The sequence below is a fragment of the Capronia coronata genome (genome assembly GCF_000585585.1).
Source record: "Capronia coronata CBS 617.96 chromosome Unknown acBCG-supercont1.11, whole genome shotgun sequence".
NCBI classification, from domain to species: domain Eukaryota; kingdom Fungi; phylum Ascomycota; class Eurotiomycetes; order Chaetothyriales; family Herpotrichiellaceae; genus Capronia; species Capronia coronata.
This window is the reverse complement of record NW_006912903.1, coordinates 1,236,676-1,250,447: the sequence shown is the minus strand read 5'-3', so window position 1 is coordinate 1,250,447 and position 13,772 is coordinate 1,236,676. Positions and strand designations below refer to the sequence as shown.

General features: G+C 52.2%; 5 protein-coding genes across 5 annotated transcripts; 3 read left to right on the top strand and 2 right to left on the bottom strand.

Moving 5' to 3' along the window:
- Positions 1-403: 403 nt before the first annotated feature.
- A1O1_09217 (uncharacterized protein) lies at positions 404-1,168 on the top strand (the record flags this gene model as incomplete). The annotated part of the gene is made up of 1 exon (XM_007730073.1): positions 404-1,168. One exon carries the CDS (start codon positions 404-406, stop codon positions 1,166-1,168), a length of 765 nt encoding a protein of 254 aa, XP_007728263.1.
- A 928-nt stretch (positions 1,169-2,096) lies between these two features.
- Positions 2,097-2,782, top strand: A1O1_09216 (small subunit ribosomal protein S12; the record flags this gene model as incomplete). The annotated part of the gene is made up of 2 exons (XM_007730072.1): positions 2,097-2,549; positions 2,717-2,782. The coding sequence occupies 2 exons, from the start codon at positions 2,097-2,099 to the stop codon at positions 2,780-2,782; spliced, it is 519 nt and encodes a 172-aa protein (XP_007728262.1).
- Positions 2,783-4,494: 1,712 nt separating this feature from the next.
- On the bottom strand, positions 4,495-5,877 carry A1O1_09215 (alpha 1,2-mannosyltransferase; the record flags this gene model as incomplete). The annotated part of the gene is made up of 3 exons (XM_007730071.1): positions 4,495-4,848; positions 4,904-5,776; positions 5,827-5,877. The coding sequence occupies 3 exons, from the start codon at positions 5,875-5,877 to the stop codon at positions 4,495-4,497; spliced, it is 1,278 nt and encodes a 425-aa protein (XP_007728261.1).
- A 1,003-nt stretch (positions 5,878-6,880) lies between these two features.
- A1O1_09214 (uncharacterized protein) lies at positions 6,881-9,489 on the top strand (the record flags this gene model as incomplete). Its single annotated transcript, XM_007730070.1, has 3 exons — positions 6,881-7,026; positions 7,086-7,399; positions 7,439-9,489. 3 exons carry the CDS (start codon positions 6,881-6,883, stop codon positions 9,487-9,489), a joined length of 2,511 nt encoding a protein of 836 aa, XP_007728260.1.
- Positions 9,490-11,100: 1,611 nt separating this feature from the next.
- On the bottom strand, positions 11,101-12,317 carry A1O1_09213 (uncharacterized protein; the record flags this gene model as incomplete). Its single annotated transcript, XM_007730069.1, has 2 exons — positions 11,101-11,255; positions 11,312-12,317. 2 exons carry the CDS (start codon positions 12,315-12,317, stop codon positions 11,101-11,103), a joined length of 1,161 nt encoding a protein of 386 aa, XP_007728259.1.
- Positions 12,318-13,772: the final 1,455 nt, after the last annotated feature.

The window sequence follows — 13,772 nt, the reverse complement described above, 5'->3', positions numbered from 1 at the left end:
TCACAGCACAGCGAGGTGGTTATGTATGTGATTGAACCTCATCAGGTCAATATGTCAATTGGTCAATAAGCCAGATAGAATTATGGCGAAAGGGAGGTTATGGGCGGGCCATCGGTTCCTCCTAACAAGGGAGCCGGAGTGATGAAAGATTTATTATTACTGTTTTTGATTAAAAGCTATAGAAGAAGCTAAGGTTGTCAGTAAGTTCCGAGATACCACAAATACTAATATCTGTGATTACAAGTGAAGGGAGTCTGTTATTGGGGTATTAGTATGCCAATATCAGTATAGATCTGGGAATACTACCTTGTCGCTATATTCACGTACAGCCTCGCCGGCACCGACAATCAACCTGAACCTCACCAACCATCACTGCTGTTATAACATCATTGCGATCTTCACAATGTCATCCAGCCACACCCCCGGCATCCACACAATCACCTCGACAACGCCTTCTATCCAGACAATCCTGGACGGAATCGTCCACATCCACGCGTCCTGCATCCTACATGACGGCACCATGGCCACCTTCCTCCCACCACTAGACCACGCGACCATGTATCGATGGTGGGAGGAACGACTCAAAGAGGCCGACCAAGGCAGCAGACATATCATTGTCTATCTGTCCGAAGTCTCCAGTCGGACTGTATTAGGACCAGCATCAGAATCAGAAGGAGGAGCAGCAGAAGTCAAGCCGCCCTTCGAGTCGGAAGGGCTTGGATGGCCTATCATCAGAAACGATACCAGTACCAGCATCGGCACGAGCAAATCCCCAGACAAAAATTCCACTTCCACTTCTACTGCAGAAACATCAACATCTACTGCCAAGCTAGAACTCGAAGTCTCCGGCGTCGTCTCCTTGGCTACACCATACTCCCAGACTGGCCCGTTTCGCGGCCTGGTCGAGAAATTGTTCGTCTCGCCGCTTCACCGTCGCAAAGGCATCGCTCGAGCCATCATGACCAAACTCGAGGAGATCGCGTGCGACCATGGTCGCTGGAGTCTCATGCTGGACACCACGGTCGGGACGGAAGCCGAGCATGTCTATCCTAGACTCGGATATACCACGCTCGGAGTGGTGCCGGAGTATGGGTATTCGCCTAGGGATGGAAGCTTGTTGGATGAAGTTTGGTTTTGGAAGGATTTGAGGAAGACGAGGTTGGGTTAAGGGTGAATGCCATTACAGAGGGGAAGGTGCAGATGAAGTGCATGGGGAACGGGGTTGAATGAGGCCATGCCGGTGGTTTGTGGAGAGAGAGTCGAGTGTGGTACAGCTGCAGGCTGGTTTCCGGACATGGCTGAAAGAAATACATTCAGGCAGTGCTGGAACAGCAACTGAGCGACACCAGAGGACGGAATCAATCGCACATATTTTGACCGGTGGCTGGTCTGTCTAGAAACAGTCTGGCTGCTCGCGCGTGGTTAACACCGCAATGGTCGAAGAGGAGCATGACGGCCCAGATGAACCATCCGTGCGCTGAGCATGGCTAGATGATACAAAAGCAACCATGAGCGCGCTGCAGATTTCATGCATTGGTTTGGGGCCCCAAGAGGGGAAGGTATCAACGGCAATGGCAAGACGAGCACTTGGATTCCCTGCACTGCTCACATATTTTGAGAACGAGACGATTCTGACTTGTCGAGTAATCTGAACGGAATAGACATACAATCCTCGTGCAGTATGGACACACTTGCCAAATCCAGCTGGAGACGCTTCCCCTTAAGCACGGTAGCAAACTTGAATGGACACTGCAACCAGGTTGTACCGAGAAGTCCTGGCAATGGTCCAACAGATAGATAATCGAAGACAAGGCTGTGCCGCAAGGCTGAATGATAGATAACCCCTTGAGCTAAACCACATCTGGACAGACATATAGCAGTCACGTGAAGATGAACCTATCAAGCTAAACCCTTCTAGGAAGGTACCTCGATTGAACACTCCGGGCCAATTTTGACATTCATCCAGTTCTCCAAGACGGCATCGCAAGCTTCAAACCGCAACTTGCCCTCTTCTACACCACCTTCCTACCTACCTTTCAAATCATTCAGAACTCGACACGCGGTCGATATCCCGAGTCATCGCACCACTGCTTATCATGCCTCCCATCCCCTCCCCGTCGGCTCTCCAAGCCCTCCGCGCCCTGACACGGCTCAACATCTCGAAGCCCGTCTCTCTTCCTCTTCCTCTTGCTCGACAGTCGCGCTCGTTCACAACCACGCAGTCTCCATGGATGACACTGAACCAAGTGCGCACACGGCCCCGGCAGCCCAAGAAAGCGCGCCACGCCGTGTCCCCGGCCCTGGCGGCCGAGCAACGACCGGAGATGAAAGGCGTGTGTTTGAAAGTCGGCATCACCAAGCCCAAGAAGCCCAACTCGGGCCAGCGCAAGACCGCCAAGGTCCGATTGTCCAGCGGCAAGATCGTCAGCGCCTATATTCCCGGCGAAGGACATAATGTGCAGCAGCACAGCGTCGTGCTGGTCAGAGGCGGGAGGAGTCAGGATTGTCCTGGTGTGCGGTATCATTTGGTCAGAGGCGCTTTTGATCTGGTGAGTTCTTTCCGTCTTCTTTGAACTGTTGAGGTTTAGCACGGGTTTGCTTGCATGTTTGGATGTGTTGTAGCCAGAACTGCTCTAGAGAACCATGGAGCTGGATCGATGCCTCGGGAGTGCATTAACTTGGAAATGCATCATTGCTGACGTTTGGATTGCTTTAGGGTGGTGTTCCCAGCCGGGCGACTAGCAGGTCGAAATACGGCACGAAGAAGCCAAAGACTGAGTAGACGAGGATTTGATTCGCAAATTTGGAAAGAGCTATATGCGAGGAAGAGATTGCGTCTGCACTATCTGCAAGCTGTTATAGCGGGATTTCGAGTTGCGTTATGCAACAATAAAGTTGCACGAATATGGGAGACGCAATGGCGAAGATACACGCGGGTCAAGAAAAGAACGAGTTCACTCCCTGCGGTCTGACCATCTTTCCATGGTCTCGGGTCTCCTTGTGGGTTGGTTGTCATGTCCCGGCTCCCACGATCTACATTCGACAAGGAACAATTTATATGCGTGCCACAGCACGCTATCGAACGAACAAGACGAGCCCAGCCCAGCCCAGCCCAGCCCTACGGTCTCCGGCAGTCAACCTCATATTCAACCATACCTTGAAATCCCGACCGGGGCTGGGTGCCATTCATCCCTTCCATCATGCAAGACACGGCCGAGCTCCACGACAAGCGCCGGTCTGGACTTCCGACTCGAGCTGCATAGCTATTTGCCTCAGTCCGCGAACAGGGAGCTGATGGCCAGATCTACCTAAGTGGGTGAGCTTGGCTTGATATGCGAGCTGGTATCGTCTAGAGATAGAGATCGGATCCCGTAGCACGCATCAGGGCATGATCGATACTGGGGCGGTCTCGATCAATTTTTATACGTGTACAAAAATTGGGAACGAAACATACCATATGAGCCCTGTCTTTTGTAAACTGCCTGCGATGGTGTACCATCTTCGACTTTAGACTCCATCCAAGGAAACATTTGCATTCGTCCTTGATCGTCCTTCTCCTGTTCGCCTTCGGTTTCTTGGTTTTCTGCCGAAATGTAGCAGTATCTGGGAGTCTGACATATTGGATTGAACATGGTCATGTCTCCCAATGTGCGACTGAATGGCGATTGCTGAGGAGGATTCTCTACACGTCGACTCCGAGTCTTTTCCCGGGTACAGCACGATGCACTTGGAAGACGTACGGGATAATAGCAAAACGAATTGATCGAGTAAAAAATCATCAAGCTTCACGGTCCATATCCATTTTGATATTTGCCGTCCTCTGTATAGTTTGCCTACTACGTAGGGAGGGAATGGGAGGTATGTATCCAGGCATAACGCAGACGCTCTCCCGTCCCAATCCGAGCAGAGTGAATACCCAGGTCAGGTCTTGATGCACCACCCTGATATCGATGTCGCACCCCTCCGCTCCATTGCATGGACGTGTGATAACCATGCCCTGTTTCCCGCTGGTGCATGTCATCATGCGAACTCCTGTGAAAGAAAGCCATTTTCCGGTCGTTAAAGAAGAGCAAGCGTAAAATGCTGTACAGGTGAAGTGAAGCGAATCGAGGTCGGGTGGATGTCATGTTAGACGCGGATGCGCCTGGTAAGAACTTTAGCCCAGCATAGACGTCGCGGTAGGGATGATGAACGGGGGCATGTGCGAAAACTGGCAGGACTCGTCAAGACACTGTCCCAGTTGACCAAGACATAAGAGGATCCCGTCCAGTCGAGTATGTTGTGTTATCTCGATCAATCTGAGTTCTCGGCCCTTTCCAACCCCCTTTCATGCCATTCAGCCAACCGATCTGCTGCGGCCAGGATCTTACGTCTCGTTTTGGGGATTTTCATCAGCACAATCAGGATGGCCGACCCGATTCCGAACGAAAGAAAGGAATAATGCCATATTTCCCAACTCAACTTGACGATCTTGCGTTCTCCACCGCCGGATAGTCATACTTGATCCATCCAACCCTCAGGTTTGGCGATTTTGTTCAGGTCAAAGTATCGCGATGTGCAACTGTAGCCTTTCCAATCAAAGTTGTCGGCGGGGTTGCAGTGACATCGGAGTTTCAGTCGAACGTCTTCCCCAGTCGGGCAGTGAGTAAAAGGCACATGGTAGTAAGCAATGTCGTTGAAGAAATGTATGTCATCTTTGGGGAGGAGAAGAGCCGCGGCGATAGAGTGTACGGGAGCATCTCCCCAACGTTCATAGAAGAAGCCGCCATCCTTGTCAAGGGATTCGAAGAAGTCGATGTAGGCTTGGGATCGGAGCCAATCAAGGTTACCGATTTCGAAGTTGGACCACTGTAAAAGACGTTAGAATATGGGGCAGTATTGACATCACGGCACGACCACTTACAAAGTGGCACTTATTGTACGTCTCACCACCGTCATCACTCAGGAAGGCCATGGAGTTGTCGGGTGCGATATGCTCCGGATGTGCCTTGATAAACTTTTTGACGCTGTCCCAGAGAGTGGGAATCGTTTCGACATATTCGTACAAGCTGAGCACGAAGCTGTACTTCTTCTTGTTGTCCTTCATGAAGCGGAATGGGTCATAATGAATGTCGCAGAACAGTTCCACGCTTGGTTCGACTCGCCAGTAGTACTCAAACTGCTGCATCAGTGGGTGACGGAAGAAGAAGCCGGATTCGAATCGACACATATGGCGGTAACTGATAGAGTCGCCATAAATGATCTTCCTGCGACGCATATCTTCCCGAACAGCCTCGGCTTTCTTCTGATCGATCCATGGGGGAAAAGACCAGTGCTCGGTGGGGATTTCACCATAATGTGTCGTTCCGGACACCAAGGACGTGGTGATCTTCTTGAACTGATCATCGAAGGGTTTGTCGTTGAGAAATACCCAATCGTAATTGTAGTTTCTATTGAATCGATCCTCCACTTGTCGAATGGAACGAGCGATCTCCCAGATATCCGAGTTTCTTGCCAGCGTTACAAACGTAGCATTCACACGTTCCCCAGGCGCAGGTGGGGACAGTTCGAATATGGCGGAAGGATTGATGTTAGGTGTGATGGATTGCAACGGTTTTGTTTCTTCGGAGGTTGCAGATGATTTCTTCGGAGCGGAGAAGGCGTCTGATATATCATTCGGGTTGGAAGAGGGCTTTTCATTCTTTGGCGAGTCCCAGGAGAATTTACCTCCCGAGGTGAGAGGCTGTGCATAGGAGGGTAACGATGAAGTGGAGATGAGATAGAGGATGGCGATGCCCTGGTACGGTCAGTTGGGTGGTCCTCGATCTGTAGCCTTCTCCTACTTACGAATGCGGCAAACAGAATATAACGGAGGTATCTCGCTGACCCCGTCGCCATCTTGTTGGAGCAGGCAGGCCCCAGAGACGAGTTCGGATCTGGAGATGCCCTGGGCAAGTAGAACTCAATTAAGAGGCCAGGTCGACGAAAGTCGTGGGCGTGAAAGCACGGGGTGCCTTATTCGTTGGGTGTCCGTATGGCAGTAGAGACCGAGGAGGAGAATCCGTGGGTTTCGTCAAGTCGATCGGCGCATGAGGCCTGACAGTCGGTTTCGGCTGTGGTAGAACAAGAGACAATGGATTGTTTGACAAAAGAAAGAAGAAACGTGATACAGGGGGGGTTTAAAGAGTGGTAGATGAAGAATAGGAGCAAGACATCAAAGGGAACACATTTGTTGGATACTGGAGGCCGGAATGGGTCCAAATGTCATCCAAGGGGAGTTGAACGCGCAAGCTGGCAGTGGCAGTCGTGTCACAGAGCAATAAGTTTTAGGGAGATTGCGGACATAGGAGACAGTCTGCGATGTAGGCAAATATCCTGTTTTGGTCTAGATGACCCCTGGTGCCGAGGGTTAGTGCAACGGCTAGAGTTAGCGTTGGCCGCGTGCGGTGCAGAGTGGCCTAGTATGACTAGTAGTAAACCTACCCACTGAATAGAGAGCTTCTGTCATCGCAGAGTAGCTGAAACAGGCCTTACTTGATGCCGCTTTACTGGAATCCCGTGACTCGACGATGGCACTGACACCAAGGATTAGATCACCATTCACACTGGCAGCCAGCGATCTGCCCACAATAGTTACTCCTCGTTCCACTGCTGCTGTTTATTCATCTGTTATTGCATTTCCGGCTCATATCGTCTGGACCACAACATCTTTTGTGTCCTTTGCGCCAAGAACCTTCACCTCATCTACTGCCCGCTGGATCATGTCCATCTGCGCATACTCTGCATCCGTTCGAGTCAAGAGTGGGAGTGGGGCAGAAAGACAGCAGCAACAACGACACCAACAACCCTGATCTTGACATCAGGCACGAGTTCGGCAGCAATCTTTCATGCCACCGTAGCCATGTCGTTCTTCGGGTTTGATACAACCCTGCCCAGGGACAAATCTGGAGGTGCGAACAACAAGGGCATCTTTGAGCACACGAATCCATTCAGCGAAGTAGCCAAAGCTCGCAAATTACAAGCCTTCCAAAACAAGGAGGAAGATGTGTAGGTGCAGAGCAGAGGAGGGTCGCGTTTCCAAACACAGAGCTAATCATACTATCTAGCCTTGACTTCGATGATACCTACGATGGTCTCGGCGACCGACTGGAAGAAGCTGGCGATGATCTGAACGATGACACCTTTGGTGGAGGTGCCGAGGGCACCAACGACCGAGGCGGGATAGGAAAAGATTTTGATTTCTTCGGCAACACTGCGCAAGTATCCAATGTCATCGAGGAAGAGGCTATGCGGTTTAATCTACAACATACTCCTCGAGAGGCTGCGCCCGCTCAACCGCCCAAGCCAAAGAAGACTGGCTACGAGAAGTATCAAGATCCAGGTTACATTCCGGAGATCCAAGCCAAGTCAAGTGCTTGGAGTCACAAAGCGCAAGTTCAGGCGGAGGCATATGCACAAGCACAAGCTCAGGCACAGGCCCAGGCACAGGCGAGCCAGCCTGAAGCATTCCGCGTTAATACAGCAAGATTCGCAGCTCCCGCTCCAGCACAATCTCACCCTCAAACGATGGCACCACCGTCTGGAACGAAGATGATGAGTTTGGAAGAAGTCGAAGCTGCTCTCCTCGCTCAAGGGCAGGCGGCTCAGGCAGCTCAGGCAGCTCAAGCAATGCACTCACCGTTCCCTCAGCCTCAAGGGTACCCATTTCCTGTCCAGCAGATGCGGCCTCCTCAGCCGTACCCGCCCATACAGCCGCCCATGCAGCCGCCAATGCAGCCACCGATTATGCCAATGGGTCATCAACAAGGCCCCCCGCCACCGCGTGCGGGTAGTCCTCGACGACACAACCGCATGCCTTCGCAGCCTGTTCAGCCCGTGCAGCCCGTGCAGCCATCGCAACTCCGACCTGCTCAACCGCCTCTGCAAATTCTCCAGAATCCCAACCGACCTCGTCACTCGCCGCAGCCCAGCGTCGACCGAGCTCAAGGAATGCCACCATATGGCCCACCACCAGGCGTATCTCATCCTCAACTCATGGACTTGTCCGACGAACAGCGTCGGGCTTACCTGGAGGAAGATGCGAAGAGAGCCAAACGGAATCATAAGATCTTCATGCTATCCAAGGGGAACGGGTTGATGACCCCACAGGACAAAAACTTCATCACCCGCATCCAACTGCAACAGCTTGTCACCGCCACTGGAACGTCGGCCGACCCGAACCCCGAAGCTGCTTTGACCGAGGACTTTTACTACCAGGTGTATAGTCAAATCCGGGGAGCTCCAAGGCAACATCCTACGCAACCTTTGGGACATTTTGCACAGACCTATCTGTTCCAAACCGGTAGTCGCACAGGCGGTGGAAGAAGACAGCATGCCAATGGTGACAATCACATGCAGAGAATGCAACAGCAGGTCCAGCGGGCTGTCGAGGCTGCCAAACTCAAGCCCAAGAACAAGCAACTCATCATTGAGGGGAGCTTGGGCAAGATTTCCTTCAGCAATGCAAAGACGCCGAAACCGCTCCTGAACATCAAGCGCCAAGAGAGCTCCGACGCTCGGCCGGCAACCGCCAAGAAGGAGGTCAGTGCCAGCGACCGCAAGACCATCCTGAAGAATATTGAGGCGGTCTATACCACTTTGATGCGCCTCGAGGATCATGAGCGGACGATGCCCCCACCTCCGACTGAAGGTGACGCCGATTCCATTCAAGCCCATCTGGACTGGCGGCAGAAGATGCAAGAACTGAACTCGACGCTGTGGCAGGAGCTGAAGGTTCTTGATCCCATCGTTCCCGGAGCGGCGGTCCCCCACCCGTTCATCGCTTTTCTCTCCTTCGCGAAAGGCAAGAAGGCTATGCCTCGCATCTTCCGTCTGATAGACCAGGAGCAACGGTTGACCATTTTGACCATGATCGTGGTTCATCTTGACCAACTCGATGTGACCAAGGATGCTCGCCTGGCGCCCGGAGAGACCCAACCACCTCCAGCGGTGCGCGAAGAGATCGAGCTTTTCTCTCAAGCGGTCATGCCGTGTCTGTTGCAATATGTCAACGAAGCTCCCATCAACATTGTGATTGGATTGCTTGGGTTGTTGATCGACCAGACCAACATGGCAACGGTCGCGATGACGAAGATTGGGCTGGGCATGATGACGATGCTGTTGACGCGTGCCGAACTCCTCAAAGAATCTGGCGCGGTGTCTGACCCGGAGTGGCAACAATGGACATCGTTATATAACCGTCTCTTCGATCTGTTGGAGCCTCTTCTGGGCTCGCTCTTCCCGGGCCCGGTGAACTCTGGAGACGACATGTATATCTGGCAATTCTTGGCCACGATTGGTATTGGGGCCAGTCCTGAGCAACAGCAAAGGCTGGTGATTGGAGTCAAGGACCGGGTCATGGAGACGGTGCAACAAAGCAAGACGTTACCTCCGGAGATGGCCAGTGTGCGCCTGGGCAACGTCAACTTGTTCATGAGAGCCATTGGTCTCGACGTGGAAATGCTGGGCTAGTCGTGCCGTGGTTGGAAGGGTTGAGACGTGGTGTCTCATGCCCCGTTGTTCTTGGGTTGTCTATGTATTTACAGGCTACAGGCTATTTTTGAGGTGCCTGAAGTAGACCAGCTGTCGACCTGTTTCTTGAAAGTTGAAGAGACAGAAAGATGACGGCAAGATTAGGTCTGGCAGAATTGAACTGAATTACTTGGTACTTAGTATATGTGCGCCGACCTGGGGAGCCGTGAAGGCTTTTTAGATCCATATAGGTTACATGATCTTTTACGATGTTCTTTCTGGTCGTATACTATAGAACCATGCGGGCAGTGGGCAGCAGGCAGTGGTTGAACGGCAGGCAAATGGTCAGGGTTCATATGTGCTGGTGATACAGGGTCGTACGGTCCCTACTAGGTACTAGGTACTAGGTACCTAACTACTAAGTACCTGACTCTGTAAGCTCTGCTCTGCTTCAAGCCGACGGGAGCTTGTTGAGCAACCCGTGAGGCGAGCACCTTGTAGAGTACCTAGACAGACCCTATTTGGGTTGGTTGTTCGAACACATACATAAGATAGGTAGGTACCCAACCACGTAGCCCCTCTCCCCCTTTTGACTCTTTCCCTTTCCCTCTCCCTCTATCTCTCTCTTCCACAACCCCAAAAAGGAGGCCTTCGACAAAAAGAGAAGCCCCACGAAAAAAGAAGAACGACACCTACAGGATTCTGCAACGAGTATGAGTAAATGAGTTTCATAGAAGTAGTGCTATGCCAAACTCACCGAACCTGTGCTCCCGAAGGAACTGCCTAAAACCGCTTAAACCGAGAATGTTCGATCCATAGCAGGGCAGCTAATGACAAGTATTAATGGGGTGATCATTTTAGTACATATCAAGTGTTGAGGACAACCTACCACGTTAACCACTCCGTCAAAGTGTCCATGATTTGGTTGCACTTGGGCAGTGCAGATATTAAGGGCCGGATTTTGGCATGTTTGATACTTGAACCACTCACTCTCCGTTTCAGTTCAGGGGTTAGTTTAGCTACTGTGCGTTTGACGTGCAGGGAGGGGTCTAGGGAGTCCTTAAGGTCCCTAGGGGAAAATGGAAGAGAGGGGATTAATTGCATGCTGCGAGTCGGATCAGTATCAGTCAGGGGCCACAGGCGGGCACAAGGGGGGCTGATAGTATTAGTAACGAATTAGTGCCACGTCACAGATAGGAAAAGGGGCTTTTCCCCAACTTATCTCTTAAGACAGCGCCGAGTAGAGCCAGAAACTTAGAGAGGGAAAATGAGGACTCACAGAGAGGATGGACATATACTATTACTACAGGTAGGTAAGGTACGTAGTAGGTAGTGGAGTGGTTGAGTACCAGAGTCATTCGACTATCTGTTTGATTTTTCTGCTCTTCTACCAGGAGGGCCATTTGCAAATGTATTCCATTTCGCCTCCCATGACCAAGTCACAGTCTCCAAGTCCCCTTTCTGAGCCCATCACAGAGGGTTCAATTCGAGATGGGAGAAGGGCCTCATACTCTGCCCTCTGCATGTAATGTACTCCTACGAGAACCCGAAGCCTGACATCCAGACCCCCATCGCCAATTCCAATCCCAACAGCAAACCCAAAACCAAAAGCTAGCTCATAATCACGTCGTGCCCGGACAACGTGTCTGGAGGCGTGTAAGAGTCCGAGACAGAGAGGACGGTCCATCGCATGCAGTCCTTCCACAACAGTCCTCCGACAGCCGGGAACTTGCTCAGTCCCATCTTCTCTGGATTGTCAAATTGGCCTGTGTTGGTCGACATGTTAGCAGGACATCAACCAGACAGTACTTCCGACACTTACACTTATTGACCAACGTCTTCCACAGATTGTCGTGGCATTTGTGCTCGCCATAATCACTGAAACTGATCCCGTCCTTGTGCTTGTCGTCCGGGCTCGAGCAGCCGTTGTAGTCGAACGCCACGGCAATGGTCATGCCGAAGTTGTTGTTGGCCGAGAATGGGAGCTCCTCCTGATTCAACAGCCGTCCCATCACATAGTGTGCACATTCTCCCGGTGCCTTCTTGCCATCCGGCCGTCCACTGTAGATGGTGATGTCGTTGAGGACCATGTACTTGCAGAAATCATCGATGAGATCCTCGTCTGGTCGGAACGGTTGCAAGACATCAGGCGAATTGACTCCCGGCAACCCCGTCCCATCCGTCGGGAACGCACAGTTGTACTTGCCTACCATGGCAGGACTGCTCGTCGTCAAAGGACCCATCCACGAACCGCAGATCTCGGTCTGTTCGGACGGAGGCGGTGTCGTCTTCGAGATCAACACCAGCTGTGGCGATTCCGTGCAGCTGGAATGCCCGGAGATCTCAAACCCTCCGCATCGGAACACACTGACCGAGCTGGCGCTTCTCGTCGTGCTGAGAATCGTCACGGGCGTGCCCCTGTCCAGATGGGAGATTCTGGTCGACGAAATCCATGACGTCTTGTGGTCCGAGATGCTCACCACCCCACTGAAAACATCGCCATTCGATGCTGTGGATATCACCGTCGGAGGTAAGGTCGGGAGAGGCGGCTTTGGAGTTGTGCTTGTGGTGCGTGATAGACTCGACGAGGTTCTAATTGACAAGGTTGAAGGCGACGTTGTAACTGGAGAGCTGCTACCATGTGAAGTGGACACAGAACTGATGCTGAGGCCTTGAGTCAGTGCGCATATTGCATCTGAACATGAACTCAGGGGAGAAGAGCTCGACGAAGTGAGACTGGACGCAATGCTGGAAGACGAGGTCAAGAACCCCGTTGAGGTAAGACCCTGTGTAAGCGCACACACGGCGTCAGCACAGCTCGTCATCATGGTCGCGTTCGGTCGTGGCAGGTTCCCATCTGGAGGCGGGGTCGGGTCGGGGATAAGTGGAAACTGGGACAGCCAGAGTGCCACTGAAGCCGATATAACAGGGTCGTTCCACCAGGGGCTCGCCGGGCAAGCAAAAGTACTGATGGCCGCACTGTCTGTCCCAGAGCATTGAGTCGTGGTGATACACGATGTCGAACATGTTTGCGTTGCAGTGGATGAGAGTGTCGTCGTGGAACAGACGACAGTACACGAGGACACGGGCGATGCTGAGCAGGAGCTGGTAGAACTCCCTGAGGATGTTGCGGAAGAGGTCTGTGATGAATTCTCCGATGTGGTTTCTGATGACTCTGCTGTTGTCATCCCAGAGGAGGACACCGAGGTCGTCGACAAGGACAGCGAGGAGCCGCTTTCAGATGAAGACTGACTTGGTTCAGAACTGGGCGTGAGATCACTAACAGTGCTGGGAGCAGTCTCGGGCGCAGCCTCGGGTGGGCCAATGGGAGGAACAACGGGAACCTGCAGAGTCAGCCTCACGTCCAACGCTGCGATTTGCAATACTTACAGGAGGAAAACTCCATCCGTGGTTGTCTGGAGTGCTGCAAAGAAAGGCAAGCAGGCATTTGAGGAGTGAATACGAGTCGGAATGTCCGCCTCCACCACAAAGATCCCCTTGACAGGACCAAACACGGAAAGGCACAATCACATGACTGCCATCATCACGCGAGAGTGTGCTGGTTGACAGTGAAGCAGCCCACTTCACGCTGGTCGTACTCATGCTTCCGTCCGTTCTGGTAATCGTTTGCCAGGTCTCATTCCAAGGCGTCGGCGTCGAAGTCGGCCATGTGACGCCAGAAGGCAGGTTTAGCCAGACGGTCGAACTGTCTGTTGGAATTGTGACTGAGCACGCCCATCCAGATGGGCAATTAGTGCCGGTCGGTCTGGCGGCATTGCACAAGTCACTGGCCACATAGCAAAACGGGCACAAGCAGTATTCTGTGCTTGCAGCTGGAGTTGTCGGCGAAGGTCCACACACACGGCTCACACCATAGTCGCAACTTAATGCAGCAGTTGTATCTATGGATGTATTCGAAACATCGGACGCACTGGTTGCTGGGTTGTCAGAGGTTGTATTTGTACCTGAGGTTGGATTGTCAGACGAGGCAGAGTTAGAACTGTCAGATGAGCCTGAGTTTGACTCTGCATTGGCTGGAGTTGTTGAATTCCCAGGGACTGACGATGAAGACGGCGATGAAGTCCCCGATAGCTCGGCAGATGAGGATAGTTGTACAACAACAGTAGTGCGTATCACCGTGATGAACGTGGTTGAGCTTTGATCAACCGTGCTGGTGAATGAAGATATGACCTCAGAGCTCGAGGCAAGATCGGACGATGCTGGCACGTCAGATGAATTTGAATTTACAGAAGAGCTGTTGATCGAGACCGTGCTTGTTAGCT